Below are 16442 nucleotides of genomic sequence, written 5' to 3'. Positions count from 1 at the left end.
CAACTCCCTCCATCAACCCTCAGTTTGTTCTCTATCCTTAAGAGTCTTTATGGCTTGTTACTTATATCAGGCAAAATAAACTTTAAAACAAAGAGTGTAACAAGAGACAAAGAAGGACATTATGTAATAATAGAGGGGACAATTTGAGAGGATGATACAACAATTTGAAGTATTTATGTACCCGGGATCCCTGGGTGGCGCAGCGGTTTGGCGCCTGCCTTTGGCCCAGGGCGCGATCCTGGAGACCCGGGATCGAATCCCACGTCGGGCTCCCGGTGCATGGAGCCTGCTTCTGCCTCTGCCTGTGTCTCTGCCTCTCTCTCTCTCTCTCTCTCTGTGTGACTATCATAAATAAATAAAAATTAAAAAAAAAAAAGAAGTATTTATGTACCCAACATAGGATCACCCAGATATATAAAAGAGATAATAACAAACATAAACAAATTAATTGATAGTAATACAATAATAGTAGGGGACTTTAACACCCTGCTTACATTGATGCATAGATCATCCAAACAAAAAATCAACAAGGAAATAGTGGCTTCATATTGACACACTGGACCAGATGGATTTAACAGATATAATTGAAATATTCCATCCTAAAACAGCAGAATGCACATTCATTTCAAGTGCACATGGAACAGTGTCCAGAATAGATAACATGCTGGGCCAAAAAACAAGCCCCAACAATTTCAGAGACAAAGTCATACCATGGATCTTTTCTGACCACAATGAAACTAGAAATCAACCACAAGAAAGAAGTTGGAAAGAACACAAATACGTGGGAGTTAAATAACATGCTAGTAAACAATGAATGGGTCAACCAAGAAATCAAAGAGGAAGTAAAAAATACACATGGAAACAAAGGAAAATGAAAACACAATTGTCCAAAATCCTTGGGATGCAGCAAAATCCGTTCTAAGAGGGAAATTTATAGCAATACAGGCCTACCTCAAGAAGGAAGAAAAATCTCCAATAAACAACCTAACTTTATACCTAAAGGAGCTAGAAGAACACAAACAAAACCTAAAACCAGCAGAGAAGGAAATAATAAAAGATTGCAGCAGAAATAATGATATTGAAACTTAAAAAACAATAAAACAATTCAATGAAACCAGGAGCTTGTTTTTGAAAAAAATCAGCAAAATTGATATACCTCTAGCTGGGCTCATCCCAAAAAAAATGGTTGGCAGGGTGGGGGGAGTCTCAAACAAATTCAACAATGAAAGAGGAGAAATAACCAACAACACGAAATACAAACAGCTTTGAGAGAATATCATGGAAAACTATATGCTAACAAATAAGACAAACTCCCCCAAATTGAGAAATTCCTAGAAACATATAGTGTACCAAAAGTGAAACAGGAAGAAATAGAAAATTTGAACTGATTACCAAGGACATTGAATCTGTAATAAAAACTCCCAAAAAACAAAAGTCCAGGACCAGATGGCTTCACAGGTGAATTCTACCAAACATTTAAAGAAGACTTAATGCCTATTCTTCTTAAACTATTTCAAAAAATAGAAGAAAACCTTCTAAACTCGTTCTTTGAGGACACCCTGATACCAAAACCATAAAGAGACCACAAAAAAGGAAAACTACAGGCCAATATCTCTGATGAACATAGATGCAAAAATTCTCAAAAAATACCAGCAAACTCAGCATCAAAAAACAATCCAATTAAAGAATGAGCAGAAGACATGAACAGACATTTCTCCAAAGATGTCCAGATGGTAAAGAGACACATGAAAAGATGCTCAACATCACTCACCACCAGGGAAATGCATATCAAAACTACAATGAGATAATACCTCACACCTGTCAGAATGGCTAAACTCAAAACCACAAGAAACAACAGGTGCTGGAAAGTATATAAAGAAGAAGTGACACTTGTGCATTATTATTTTTTAAAGTTATTTATTTATTTATTTATGAGAGACAGAGAGAGAGAGGCAGAGACACAGGCAGAGGGGGAAGCAGGCTCCATGCAGGGAGCCCGATGTGGGGCTCGATCCCAGGACTCCAGGATCACGCCCTGGGCCAAAGGTGGCGCTAAACCACTGAGCCACCCAGGCTGCACCACACTTGTGCATTATTAGTGGGAATGCAAAGTGATGGAGCCACAGCGAAAAACAGTTTGGAGGTTCCTCAAAAACTAGAACAACCTTATGATCCAGTAATGGCACTAATGAGTGTTTACCTCCAAAATACAAAAAAGAAACCACTAATTCAAAGGGATATGTGCACCCCTGTGTTTATAGCAGCATTATTTAAAGTAGCCAACTTATGGAAGCAGCCCAAGTGACCATTAATAGATGAATGGATAAAGAAGATGTGGTAAAAGTATCCAATGGAATATTATTCAGCCTCAAAAAAGAATGAAATCTTACCATTTACAATGATAAGGCCGGAGCTATAAGGAATAATACTATGTGAAGTAAGTGAGTCAGAGAAAGACAAACACCATATGGTCTCAGTCATAGATAGAATTTAGAGGAAAAAGCCAAATGAGCAAAGGGGGGAAAATGAGACAAACCAAGAAAGAGACTCTTAACCATAGAGAATAGACTTCTGGCTACCAAAGAGGAGGTGAGTGGAAGGATAGGTGAAACAGGTGATGAGGACAAAGGAGTGCACTTGTGATTAGCACTGGGTGATGTATGGAATTGCTAAATCACTATACTGTATGCCTGAGACTAATATTACACTGTATGTTAACTATTTTGGGATTAAAGGGAAAAAAACTCCTCTTTTCTCTCTCCCCTCAGCCCGTGGTAACCACCATTTTGTTTTCTGTTTCCGTGACTTTGACTACCATAGATACCACTTATGAGTGGAATCATTTAGTATTTTTCTTTTTTGTGACTGTTCACTTAGTATAATGCCTTCAAGTTTCATCCATGTTAAAGCATATGACATAATTTCCCTGTTCAGGCTGAATAATATTCCATTATATGTATATAACAAATTTTACTTATCCGTATGCTGATGGGAATTTAGATTACTTCCATATCTTGCTATCTGGACTAATGCTGCTATGAACATGAGTCTACAAATACATTTTTTAGACCTAGCTTTAAATTCTTTCGGGTATATACTCAGAAGTAGAATTGCTGAGGCATATGGTAATTCTGTGTTCCGTTATCTGAGGAACTGCTATGCTGGAGAAAGGGATTTTTAAAACCTGTGTATAAAATCTTGGGCAGACCTTTATGTAATCCATACATGAAACCCTACAGAAACAACACAGCAGAAGATTTGATAACTGAACAATGGTCTGGAGTACCATCCAGGTTTAGATTTACTTCTGGCTAGCATATAGTGGGAAGGGCCAGAAAAGCACAGCAAAACCTTTGAAAACTAAACTGGCTTTGAAACCATGGCCCACATAAATGGGCCAGAACATGTGTGCCTAAGTACATTGACTGCTAAAATAAATTTAAATAGCAGTGAGGAGCTCATCAAAATGCCAAGGGTACAATCCAAAGTTTGCATCATACCAAAACCTACAAAAAAATCTCAGCTTGAATGAGAAAAGGTAATTAATAGATGTTACCACCAAAAGAAACAGATGTTAAGGCAGCTATCATAAAGTATCTCAAACAATTGTGGACACTCATTAAACAGATTGTATTAGCAAAGAAAAAGAAGGAATAAAGAACCATATGGAAATAAAATTTCTTTAGAGAAAAGAAAATGATTTAAAAAATCAACCTCAAATCATGATTATGTTATATACCCCAAATACAATGTCATGTCAGTTATTTCTCAGTAACATGAGAAGAGTTAACCTCTTAGCATTTGAATTACTCCCTCATTTATTTTATTTTATTTTTTAAAGATTTATTTATTTATTTATTTAGAGAGAGAGAGGCAGAGACACAGGCAGAGGGAGAAACAGGCAGAAGGAGAAGCAGGCTCCATACAAGCAGCCTGACTCGATCCCGGGTCCCCAGGATCACACCCTGGCCTGCAGGTGGCGCTAAACCGCTGCACCACCGGGGCTGCCCTACTCCCTCATTTAAAAAACACTTTTAATTTGGCTTCCAGAGTATCATACTGTCTTGACTTTCTTCCTTTCTGGACTGTTCCCTGTATGTGTGGGGGTTTTTTTCCCCCTCATTCCTACCATTTCTTCTTATTCTCAAAATGGTGGAATTTTTGAGATTTGTGATAAAATATAAAGGAAGTCTCATCCTACCCCCAAAGTGAACTTTTTTTGACAGTGTTCACCACATTTTGTAAAATTGCAAACACATTTTAATGATATGTCAAACATGTTTAAATGAAACTTTCATTTGAATATGATATTTTTAAGACACATTTGAAAAGGAGGCATGTCTATACATCAAAAGCAAGTAATATAAACTGGTATTTAGCATCTGAGAGAAAGCTTATGATAAGAATCTATACAAAGACTTTTGGTTGCTGAGATTTATAGTATCAAGGCCCAGCTAGATAACCTCACTAAGTGTGGAACAACACCTCTCAGAGAACACTGAATCATGTTTTCTGAAGCAATGATCTTGTCTAAGCCAAAAGGAGAAATGTTGACTTCCTGGGACTCAAAGGAAGCTGAGCATAGAGACTGAAAGATTGCAGTAAGCTTATGTGGGCTTTGCTGCCCCATTTCTTCCCCACCAACTTAATTTTTACTTAACTTTTTAGGGGAAATAAGCATAGTCCCTGGTGTGATTCTGTCCTGCGCGGCTGTTCTGTGAAACAGTAGTCCTATATCTCCATCTGCCTTCTCTTCCACCTAAGTGTGTGCCACAACCCCTTGGAAGATTTGATATGGACATGAGCCCCCTGAGGCCCCAGAACTATCTTTTTGGTTGTGAGCTAAAGGCTGACAAAGATTACCACTTTAAGGTGGATAATGATGAAAATGAGCTCCAGTTATCTTTAAGAATGGTCAGTTTGGGAGCTGGTGGTGCAAAGGATGAATTGCACATTGTTGAAGCAGAGGCAATTATGAAGGCAGTCCAATTAAAGTCACACTGGCAACTTTGAAAATGTCTGTACAGCCAATGGTGTCCCTTGGGGGCTTTGAAATAACACCACCTGTGGTCTTATGGTTGAAATGTGGTTTGGGGCCTGTGCATATTAGTGGACACCACTTAGCTTGGTGGAAGATGCAGAGTCAGAAGATGAAGAAGAGGATGTGAAACTCCTTAGTGTATCTGGAAAGCGTTCTGCCACTGGAAGTGGTAGCAAGTTTCCACAGGAAAAAATAAAACTTGCTGCTGATGAAGATGATGATGATGATGATTTTGATGAGGAGGAAGCTGAAGAAAAGGCTCCAGTAAAAAAATCTATATGAGATACTCCAGCCAAAAATGCACAAAAATCAAACCAGAATGGAAAAGACTCAAACCATCAACACCAAGATCAAAAGGTCAAGAATCTTTCAAAAACAGGAAAAGACTCCCAAAATACTGAAAGGACCTAGTTCTGTAGAAGACATTAAAGCAAAAATGCAAACAAGTATAGAAAAAGCGAATTGAACAGTCTTGGGCGCTACTGGTAAATTAAACCCAAAGCTGAGGAGAGAGGAAAAGGAGAGACAAATATAGTCCATTTACTGACAGTCATCAACAATCCGGACTGAAGTCTCAAATCCCCTTTCCTGATTTGCCACCCACCCACACCCCCTTCCAGGCTGGAAGCAGTCTTACTCTTGATATGCTAAAGCACTTTTCTTTTGACTGCTGTGATTCAGTAACCCCTTAAATTTTGCTTTCTATGATTTGTGCATTTGCCTCACCTCTTTGACCATGTTTTTTGTTTGTTTGTTTGTTTGTTTGTTTTTTACCATGTTTTAATCACCTTTGTGTCTCCCTAGCTGCTCAATAAATATTTGAATGAATCAAAAAAAGAAGCATAAATGTTGTACTTTGTGTGTGTACACGCATTTGTGTATATGTGTATGAGAGAGAGTGGTAATTTCTCTCAATATCGCGTACCCTCTAACATCCATATTGAACAAAATGTCAGATATTTCAGTATGGATGTGCCATGCCAAACTATAATAAAGCCTGAGGCAAAAGGTAGAGTCAGTAATTCTGTATTTGAAATTTAGTATTTTGTTTGTCATGGATTTTTCATTAATTTATATATATTTTACAAAATCTATTTATTTATTTATTTGAGAGAGAGCGCATGCATGGCTAAGAATGAGCAGGGGAAGGGGCAGAAGGAGAGAGAAAGAGAATCTCAAGCAGACTCCCCAGAGTGCAGAGTCCAGTGTGGGTGGGGGTGGGTGGGGCTCAATCCCAGGAGACGGAAATCATGACCTGAGCCAAATTAAGTTGGAGCTCAACCAACTGAGCCACCCAGGTGTCCCATCATTAATTTAGCTTTTTAAAAACATTGCATCAAAACAGTATTTATCTTGACTACTGAATTTTTGGCACCTTCCTTACATTTTTCACCTGACATGAGTGCAACAGTTTTGCTACTGTTTTTTCTTTTCCTATTTTACTTTAGATGAATGGAATACTTTTTAGGACTTTATCTCTGCCTCTGGCTTATTAGCTGTATTTTTTTTTCTTTTAGTGGTTGTGCTAGAGTTACAGTATTATGTTTAAGCTATCACCTCTTCCTTAAATATTATACATCTTTTGTGTGTGAAATACAAATTTTTTTTTTTAATTTTTATTTATTTATGATAGTCACAGAGAGAGGGAGAGAGGCAGAGACACAGGCAGAGGGAGAAGCAGGCTCCATGCACCAGGAGCCCGACGTGGGATTCGATCTCGGGTCTCCAGGATTGTGCCCTGGGCCAAAGGCAGGCGCCAAACCGCTGCGCCACCCAGGGATCCCTAAAATACAAATCTTTTAACAGTGTACTTCACGGATGCCCAGGCGGCTCAGCAGTTGAGCATCTGCCTTAGGCTCACAGTGTGATCATGGGTCCCGGGATTGAGTCCTGCACTGGGCTCCCCATGAGGAGCCTGCTTCTCCCTCTGCCTATATCTCTGCCTCTGTCTCTGTGTCTCTCATGAATAAATAAAATTTTAAAAGTCTTAAAAAACAAAAAAACAATATACTTCCATTTCACCTCTCCCATCATTTGACTGTTTCTGTCATGAATCCCTCAATACATTGTTATTAATTTTTGCTTTAAATGGTCATAGTCTTTTTTAAAGATTGAAAATGAGGAAAAAAGTTTTGAATATTTACTTATGTATTTATCTTTTCTGGTACTGTTCATTCTTTCCTTCACTGCCCAGAAGCTTTTATTTTGATGTAGATTCTGTAGTTTATTTTTGCTTTTGTTTTCTTTGCCTCAGGAGACATATCTAGAGAAGTTACTGCCTGTGCTGTCTTCTAGGATTTTTATGATTTCAGGTCTCACATTTAGGTCTCTAATCCATTTTGAATGCATTTTTGTGAATGGTGTAAAAAAATGGTCCAGTTTCATTCTTTTGCATGTAGCTGACCAATTTTCCCAGCACCATTTGTTGAAGAGACTTTTTCCCAGCAGATACTCTTTCCTGCTTTATTGAAGATGAATTGACCGTATAATTGTGGGTTTATTTCTGGTCTTTATTCTGTTCTGTTGATCTGTGTGTCTATTTTTGTGCCAAGATCATACTGTTCTGATTACTGCAGCTTTGTAATATAACTTGAAGTCTGGAATTGTGATAATGTCCAATTCTGTTTTTCTTTTTTAAGAATGCTTATTTAGTAGGGTCTTTCATGATTGCATGTAAATTCTAGGATTGTTTGTTTTAGTTCTGTGCAAAATGCTATTGGTATTTTGATAAAGAGTGCATTAAATGTGCAGATTGCTTTGGGTAGGATAGACATTTTAATAGTATTTGTTCTTCCAATCCATGAGCATGAAATTCTTTCCATTTGTGTCATCTTCTATTTCTTTCATCAATGTTTTATCAAGTATGGGTCTTTCACTTCCTTAGTTAAGTTTATTCCTAGGTATTTTATATTTTTGGGTGCAATTGTAAATGGGATTGTTTTCTTAACTTCTCTTTGTTGCTTCATTATTAGTATATAGAGATGCAATGGATTTCTGTACATTGATTTTATATCCTGCAACTATAAGTCTAATGTTTTATTTATTTATTTATTTTATTAGTGAGAGAGGTGGGGGGGAGGGACGGGGGGGGAGAGAGAGAGAGAGAGAGAGAGAGAATCTCTATGCCCAACAAAGAGCCCAATGTGAGGCTCAATCTCATAACCCAGTGTCAGTCATGACCTGAGCTGAAATCAAGAGTCAGACACTTCACCAACTGAGCCACCCAGGCACCCCTATAAGTTTAATGTTTTAACCATCATTTTTGAGGGCTTTTGAGTAATACTTAATTCTATTTAATTTAGATATTTTAAATTGCATTTGTGCATTTAATATATTGTTTTGGTATTGCAGTTGTCTGAAATATATTCAGAATACTTAAGGAATTCTTATCTAATACATTAAATTTTTAACTATATAGACCCTATGTGCTCTTATATCTTTCAAATCCATAACTGTAGTGAGATATGAACTTATAATCACAAATCTAGATTAGTTACTCAATTTCCTATTTTAAATTGAAATTACAAAGAATTTTGTACTTCTGTACCAAAAGCAGACTTCTTGCTTTATTCTTAATCTTAGAGGAAAAGTTTTCAATCTTTCACTATTGAATATGGTGCTTATTGTGGGTTTTCATTTATATCTTTTATTATGTTGAGGTTATTTCCTTCTACTCCTAGTTTATTGAGTGTCTTTTATCATGATAGATATTTGATGCTGTTAGATGCTTTTTTGGCATCGATTGAGGTAATCATGTTTTTTTTTCCCCCTTTATTCTATTAATGTTGTATATTACATTGATTGATTTTTTGTTGTTGAACCATCTTTGCCTTCCAGGAATAAATCCTACTTGATCATGGGCTATAATGCTGTTAATATATTGCTGAATTCAATTTCTAGTATATTATTGAGGATTCTTGCGTCAGTGTTCATTAGGTATATTGGTCTATGGTTTTCTTTTCTTGTAGTGGTTTGTTTGGCTTTAGTATGAGGGTATCCTTTAGTTTCTTTTAGTATTTTTTGTTTCTTTTCCTCAGACTCAATAACTTCTATTGTCCTCTCTTCAAGTTCACTGAATCCTTTTGCCTGCCTAAATCTACCTTCAAATCCTTCTAGTCACTTCTTCATTTCAGTTATTGTACTTTTCTTTCTTTTCTTTTCTTTTCTTTTCTTTTCTTTTCTTTTCTTTTCTTTTCTTTTCTTTTTTTCTTTCTTTCTTTCTTTCTTTCTTTCTTTCTTCTTTTTTTTCAGTTATTGTACTTTTCAACTCCATAATTTTTTTGGTTTTAGATTTTAAAATCTTTTTATTGATATTTCCATTGTGTTCATACATTGTTTTCTTTACTTTGTCCACATCCTCCTTTAGTTCTCTGAGTATTTTTAAGATGATTGTTTTAAAGTCTTTCTGTAGTATATCTGCCATCAGCTCTTTACAGGAACAGTATCTGTTGATTTATTTTTTCCTGTGAATGGGCCATACTTCCTGTTTCTTTGTGATTTTTTTAATTGGAAACTGGACATTTGAGTCTAATAATGTGGTAACACTGGAAATCAAATTCTCCTCCTTCCTCAGGGTTTGCTGGGGTTTTTATTATTATTATTTTTACATCATGTAGGATGTCTCTGCTGTGGGTCAGCCTGAGGTATAAAATCAGGGTCTTAGGTTTTTCTGATCCTTTCCTTGGGAATGCTCAATCACTTTATAATTTTCTCCATATATGCATCTGTTTCTAATGTGCTGGCCTTTAATGTCTGGGAAAAGGAGAAAAATGAAGAAAGGTAAAAATTAAATTGAATTAAGTATTATTCAAAAGCCCTCAAAAATGATGGTTAAAACATTAAATTTATAGGGGTGCCTGGGTGGCTCAGTTGGTGAAGTGTCTGACTCTTGATTTCAACTCAGGTCATGACACTGGGTTATGTGCTAGTCCTCTAAAGTTCCTGGCAGTCACTTTAGCCTGAAGAGGAGGATTTTGTAACAGTGGGAGTAGGTGCAACAGTGGTTGCTTGTCTCTCTGTCCTTCTGTGGCAAAAAGCAGCAAACAGTGACCAGAGCACACCATCCCCTATATTTAGAGCATAGGGTTGTTTTTGCCATCATGGCTATGTAAACTACCTTTGGGACTACAGGGTAAGCTACCCTTGGAACTGTACACAGTTGTTTGCTATGTGGCTGGGGTGGGTTATTGGTAGCTGCTAATGTGCTAAAAGCTGAAATTGACCAAAATTAACCTCAGTTTATGTGCAAGCCTTCCCCTGGACATTGCTAGCTTTTTAATATACTCCGGAGTTCCAAAATAGTTACATTAGACAAAGTCTGCCAGTGCAGTTGTTGTCTAAGTTGAGAGACAGATTCTTGGTGCTTCCAACTTTGCCATTTTTCCACAATCCTCTTTTCTTTCATTTTTGAAAGATTTTAAATTGATATTTATTTTTCTTCATCATTTAAAACCTGTTTCACTGTTTTTTATCTCATATTTTTTGATGAGAAGTCTGCTGCTTTATGCTTGCTTTTGTTTCTCTCTAAATATGTCCTTCCCCCACCCCCCGCCTACCTTTACCAGTTTTCTTTTCCTCATCAGTTTTTGGGTGTTTTTCACCAATTTGGATGTGATAATCCTTAAGGTGGTGTGTATATATGTACTTTTATATTTATCCTTCTTGGTCTTAATTAAGACTCTTGGATTTGCTGATTATCAAATTTTTAAGATTTTTGGCTTTTATTTTCTTAGATTTTTTTGTTTCTCCCTTTTTAGGACTCCAATCATACATATATATTACTTGTCTAGTAGTCTCAGTAGATCATTTGGATAGATTGTATTGCTACCTCTTCAAATTTTCTGATCTGTACGTGATCAGAGAATTTGAATAATATTCAAATTCTATCTGATGTTGATGTCATCTAGTGAAATTTTCACTTTAATTATATTTTTCAGGTTTAGAGTTTCCGTTTTTTTCTAATATTTCTAGTAATATCTAATCTGATGTTAATGTCATCTAGTGAAATTTTCACTTTAATTATTATATTTTTTAGGTTTAGAGTTTCCGTTTTTTTCTTTTTTGTGACTTACAGTTGTGTTTTTATTATGTTCATGTTTTCTTGACATTATTTAAATACACATCTAAACAATCCAATCATGAAATGGGCAAAAGACATGCACAGAAATTTCGCAGAGGAAGACATAGACGTGGCCAACAAGCACATGAGAAAATGCTCCGCATCACTGGCCATCAGGGAAATACAAATCAAAACCACAATGAGATACCACCTCACACCAGTGAGAATGCGGAAAATCAACAAGACAGGAAACAACAAATGTTGGAGAGGATGTGGAGAAAGGGGAACCCTCTTGCACTGTTGGTGGGAATGTGAACTGGTGCAGCCACTTTGGAAAACTGTGTGGAGGTTCCTCAAAGAGTTAAAAATAGATTTGCCCTACGACCCAGCAATTGCACTGCTGGGGATTTACCTCAAAGATACAGATGCAGTGAAATGCCGGGACACCTGCAGCCCAATGTTGATAGCAGCAATGTCCACAATAGCCAAACTGTGGAAGGAGCCTTGGTGTCCATCGAAAGATGAATGGATAAAGAAGCTGTGGTCTATGTATACAATGGAATATTACTCAGCCATTAGAAACGACAAATACCCACCATTTGTTTCGATGTGGAGGGATCTGGAGGGTATTATGCTGAGTGAAATAAGTCAATCGGAAGAGGACAAACATTATATGGTCTCATCCATTTGGGTAATATAAAAATTAATGAAAGGGAATAAAGGAAAGGAGAGAAAATGAGCGAACATATCAGTGAAGATGACAAAACATGAGAGATACCTAACTGGGAAATGAACAAGGGATTGTGGAAGGGGAGGTGGGCGGGGGGTTGGGGTGACTGGGTGATGGGCACTGAGGGGCACTTGGCGGGATGAGCACTGGGTGTTATGCTATATGTTGGCAAATTGAACTCCAATTAAAATTAAAAATAAATACACATCTGTATTTTTGTTTTATATTTATGTTTTAATACCCTTGTTGATTCATCTCTTTCATATCTGAATTGTCTTTATTGAGTAATTTCTTCTGGTTCTGGTTATATTTTCCTGATTCTTCATATGTCTGGTAAATTTGGGTTACATGCTGGACATTGTGATTTTACCAGGCTAGGTGCTATATTTTGTTGTATTCCTTTAAAGAATTTTAGACTTTTCTAGCAAGCAGTTAAATACTTAGAGTAAGTTTGTTCCCTTGAAGGAAGTTTTTAAGTTCTTTAATGTATCATTTTAGTTCTAAATTATCCCCACTCTAGGGCATGGCCCTCTGAAGTCTCTGAGGAATGCCTTTGTAATTACTGAAGTCTCTCTGCTCTTGCTGGATGGAACTTGAAAGATTCATATACCCCTGTGTGAGCTCTGTACACTGTCTTAGAACTTTCTGGTAATTTTTCTTTTCTTGGAAGTTGTTCTTGGCAAGCTTAATAGAGTTTTACTTTGCACATATACTAATTGATATTTAGCCATATGCTCAAAGTACCTCTACATATTTCCCTAGAATTCTTTCTTTTCTTTTTCATAGCTCCATCCTTTATGAGACTCTATTCTGCAAATTCTAGCTCTCTTGACCTCTTTTTAATCTGTTCTCTTTCTACTCAAATCAGCATGATAGTTGGGTTCATTTTAGGTTCTCTCTCTCTGTGCCACAGTCTAGTATTCACCTACACTACAAGAGGGAAGCCTGGGTAATTGAAGAACTAATTTCAGCTGTTTACCTTTTCCTAGAGATAAAATCATACTGTGAAATGAGGTGAAAAGAATTATTTCCCTTATTTTTTCCAATTTTCTAGTTGTTTATGGCCAGGAGGCTAATCTCAGCTCTGTTACATTGCCTCATGGCCATTACAGAGGTCTCTTCAGAGGTATTTTAATGAGAAAGGAGAGATTTTCATAAAACCAGAGATACTTCAAGGCAAAAAGCAGATAAGAGAACAAGGAACTTTTCTAATAATAGCATCTAATGTGAAGGGTCTAGGGCCAGAAATACGCAGTTCAGGACCTACCAGGGAGATTGGTCAGAACAGGGAGATTGTGTAGATGCTAGCTTAGTGTGATTCCAGGACCACAGGGCCTTGCCCCATCCCTACCCCCACTCACCTTACTCAGGTCATTACCGTACCTACTGTTTTCTTGATGCCAGAAAGCCTCTAGATAGGGAAGCTACTTTTTCACCATTACTAATATGATTATATGTTACTTGATACTGAATTCTTGGCATAAAAATATTGAAATCAAAGCGTGAGTGACTAGTCCTTATTCCTTTGCTGAGATTTGGAGGGAATAAGAAACCCTAGTAAGACTTGTGACCTTGATGGGCTTTCTAAGAATCTACCTTATCTGCCAAGGTAGCTGAGTTCAGCCTTTCTCCCTCTTCTTTTCCCTTTCTGCTTGCAGTTATGATCTTGTGCCTTTTCTTATGCATGACAGTGACCTGAGAAGAACAACCAATATTAGGGAGGTCATGCCAAATGCCTCCTTCACACACAGTAGCCTCTTCACGTGGAGTTTCCTGTCGACTCTGAATGCAGGCAAATGGTTTGTACAATCACGGGTAAGATACATTTTCCAACTCAACAAACCTGCATCAAATCTCTCTTCTGTAGGAAGTAATGTGCTGCTCCTAGAAATAAAGTCAAACATACATACATTTTCATCCCATTTTGGTAGGAGAACTGTGGCATTGACAGGAGGACTTTTCCAGGAATGTAGTCAAATTGTTGCTTTTTACATTCACTGGAAATTTCTGAAGATGAACTCATAAACTGACTTTTGTCATTTAATTCCTTTTTATCCAAGAATTTCATAAACTTTATATTGTGTCTACCATGTACACAGCATTTTCCTAGGCATTTTGAGTAGCTCACAGTTATAGATGAGCCATACTGGGAAATAAGTTTATTTTTTCCTCCTTTTCTTATCATTCAATACATATTTACTGAGTACCTTTTGGGTACTAGGCACGTGGAATACAATGGTGAATAAACACACACTCAGCCTAATGGAGTTCACAGGCTAGAAAAGATAATTACAGGGATCCCTGGGTGGCGCAGCGGTTTGGCGCCTGCCTTTGGCCCAGGGCGCGATCCTGGAGACCCGGGATCGAATCCCACATCAGGCTCCCAGTGCATGGAGCCTGCTTCTCCCTCTACCTATGTCTCTGCCTCTCTCTCTCTCTCACTGTGTGCTTATCATAAATAAAATAAAATAAAATTAAATTAAAAAAAAAGAAAAGATAATTACAATACACTGTAATAAGTGCTAAACCAGAATTTCAGGTTGCTTAGGAGCACACAGAGCAACTTCTAACTTAGTCTGAGGGATGGAGATGGGGGATTCTGGAAGGAGGAGATAAATAAGCCAATAAAGGTGTGGTAAAATAAAAAGTGTTGCTGTGTACAATGTAATTCACAGGCAAGAGTGAATGTTTCTAATTGAGAGAGTTGGAGAATACTTCATGCAAAAATATCATTTGAGCTGCAGGCGATCATTAATGGGAACCATGGGCAATGATGGTGTGTTTCAAAGATTGCAATATGCTGATGCAAGAGTGGATATGGTGTGTGTGTATGCATGCATGTGTAAAAGAGGAAGAAAAGAATGGAGGGAAGGAAAGAAAAGGGTGGGTAAGGAGGAGATGGGAGATAGATTTGGAGGAAAACCTGGGAAAACATTGAGAGGAGATTATAGCAATGCTTGACAAGTTAGAGAGTTTAGAATTATTCTGAGTATTTTAAAGTATCTAAAATAAAAGGTCACATTTGCATTTGATACAAGTTAAACCTGCTTTCCCAGGATAGATTAAAGAAAACAAAACAATTTACAGTTTCCAGCTTATCATGTGTCTAGGGGAAGATCCACATGACTTAGCTTATACTGATCAGATGTACTCATTTGAGACTTCAATTTTGGGAATAAACATCTGAGCACAACAGACAGCGGGCATTCATACTGCTAGCACCTGTATCACCAGAGATAGCATGGTATTGACATCAGCTGTAATAATAGCTCTTTTATCAGGTAATAGGAAAATAAGTCTTAAGGTATTTATAATTGTATACTAAGGATGTAATGGAGTTTTATTTATATTTGATATTAACTGAGAAGTTTTTTTTATCTTTTCTCATGTAAAAAAGTGTTAAGTAATGCGTCATGTTAAAATGAACTACTCCACTTTAATTTCATTTTATTAACTAGTGTTGATATAAGAGATAGGTGAACGGAGATTTAGAATTACTGAATCTTCTTAGAAAACTTGTTCTTAAGGGGTAGTGGAAAGGGAGGTGGGTGGGGGGTTGGGGTGACTGGGTGATGGGCACTGAGAGGGGCACTTGATGGGATGAGCACTGGGTGATATGCTATATGTTGGCAAATTGAACTCCAATAAAAAAATAATAAAAAATTTCTTGCCAGACTGGAAAAAAATAAGAAAACTTGTTCTTACAGGAGTATATAGCCTATAAATACTCTTTCCATCAATGAAAATTACTCTGATATTCCAGGTTTCTGTGTATATATAGGCTCTGTAAAAGTTTCATCATACATGAATAAATACATATATTAACTAGAGATGTTCCATTAGAATGTATATATTAAGTTAGCCATAGGTAATGTTTTAACAAATGTGTGTACCAGATGAAAGAGCTGATACTCTGTCTGATGGATAGCGTATGACTCCTAAAATATTATTGTAAGTGATAGGGTTGGGTATGTCATTGTAATACATTTTGGTGGATTTTTAAAGACTTAATAGTTTTATTTTAGCATATTTAGGTGGCATGCTTGCAGTATTTAGCTAATACTATACTATGACTACTGATGAGTATCCTGGATCCTGGAGTTGCAAATATGGTTATGTAGGGGGCTTTATTTTTAGGTTTAATTGTGGAGTTTCTTTGCTTGGATGCTGTGCAGTCAGGAGTAGCTGAAGTGATATTGACATGTGATTTAAAAGATTTGGATATTTGGATACTTTTTGACAGCAAAGAAATTGTTTTGTGAAGATTATTTGGGTCACTCTTCTTTGGATGTGTGTAATTATGGATTTATGATGGTGGTGAGTTGATCATTATTTGTTAGTATATTTATTCCTGAGATTATTGGTGAAAATTAAATCGTTAATTTGATTGATAATGAAATAAAAATAATAGAACCAATATTGTTAAAATGTTGACAAAACCAAAAGACAACCAATAGGAGAAGATATTTGCAAATGACACATCTTTATGAGCTAATCTCCAAAATCTATAAAAAACTTAATCAGACTCAATACCCAAAGAACAAATATCCAGTCAAGAAATGGGCAGAAGACATGAACAGATATTTCTCAAAGAAAGACATGCAAATGTCCAA

General features: G+C 36.8%; 1 protein-coding gene and 1 pseudogene across 19 annotated transcripts in view; both read left to right on the top strand.

The window, feature by feature from the left end:
- GDPD4 (glycerophosphodiester phosphodiesterase domain containing 4) overlaps nt 1-16442 on the top strand; it is a 119910-nt gene that overhangs the window by 36504 nt on the left and 66964 nt on the right. For 18 of the 19 annotated variants that reach the window (XR_012015717.1, XR_012015716.1, XR_012015714.1 and 15 more), the window contains one exon: nt 13488-13644. The exons of the other annotated variant lie outside the window; for it this stretch is intronic. Coding sequence is in view for 6 of the 18 variants with exons in the window: in XM_072794749.1 (XP_072650850.1) it covers nt 13488-13644 (157 nt within the window). In the remaining 12 variants the exon portion in view is untranslated. The remainder of the gene's footprint in view (nt 1-13487; nt 13645-16442) is intronic. 19 annotated transcript variants of the gene reach the window in all.
- LOC140615043 (nucleophosmin pseudogene) lies at nt 4674-6158 on the top strand (annotated as a pseudogene).

This window comes from Canis lupus, chromosome 23, assembly GCF_048164855.1.
Source record: "Canis lupus baileyi chromosome 23, mCanLup2.hap1, whole genome shotgun sequence".
In the NCBI taxonomy this organism is placed as follows: domain Eukaryota; kingdom Metazoa; phylum Chordata; class Mammalia; order Carnivora; family Canidae; genus Canis; species Canis lupus.
Note: the sequence above shows the minus strand (reverse complement) of the source record. Positions and strands in the feature narration are given on the sequence as shown.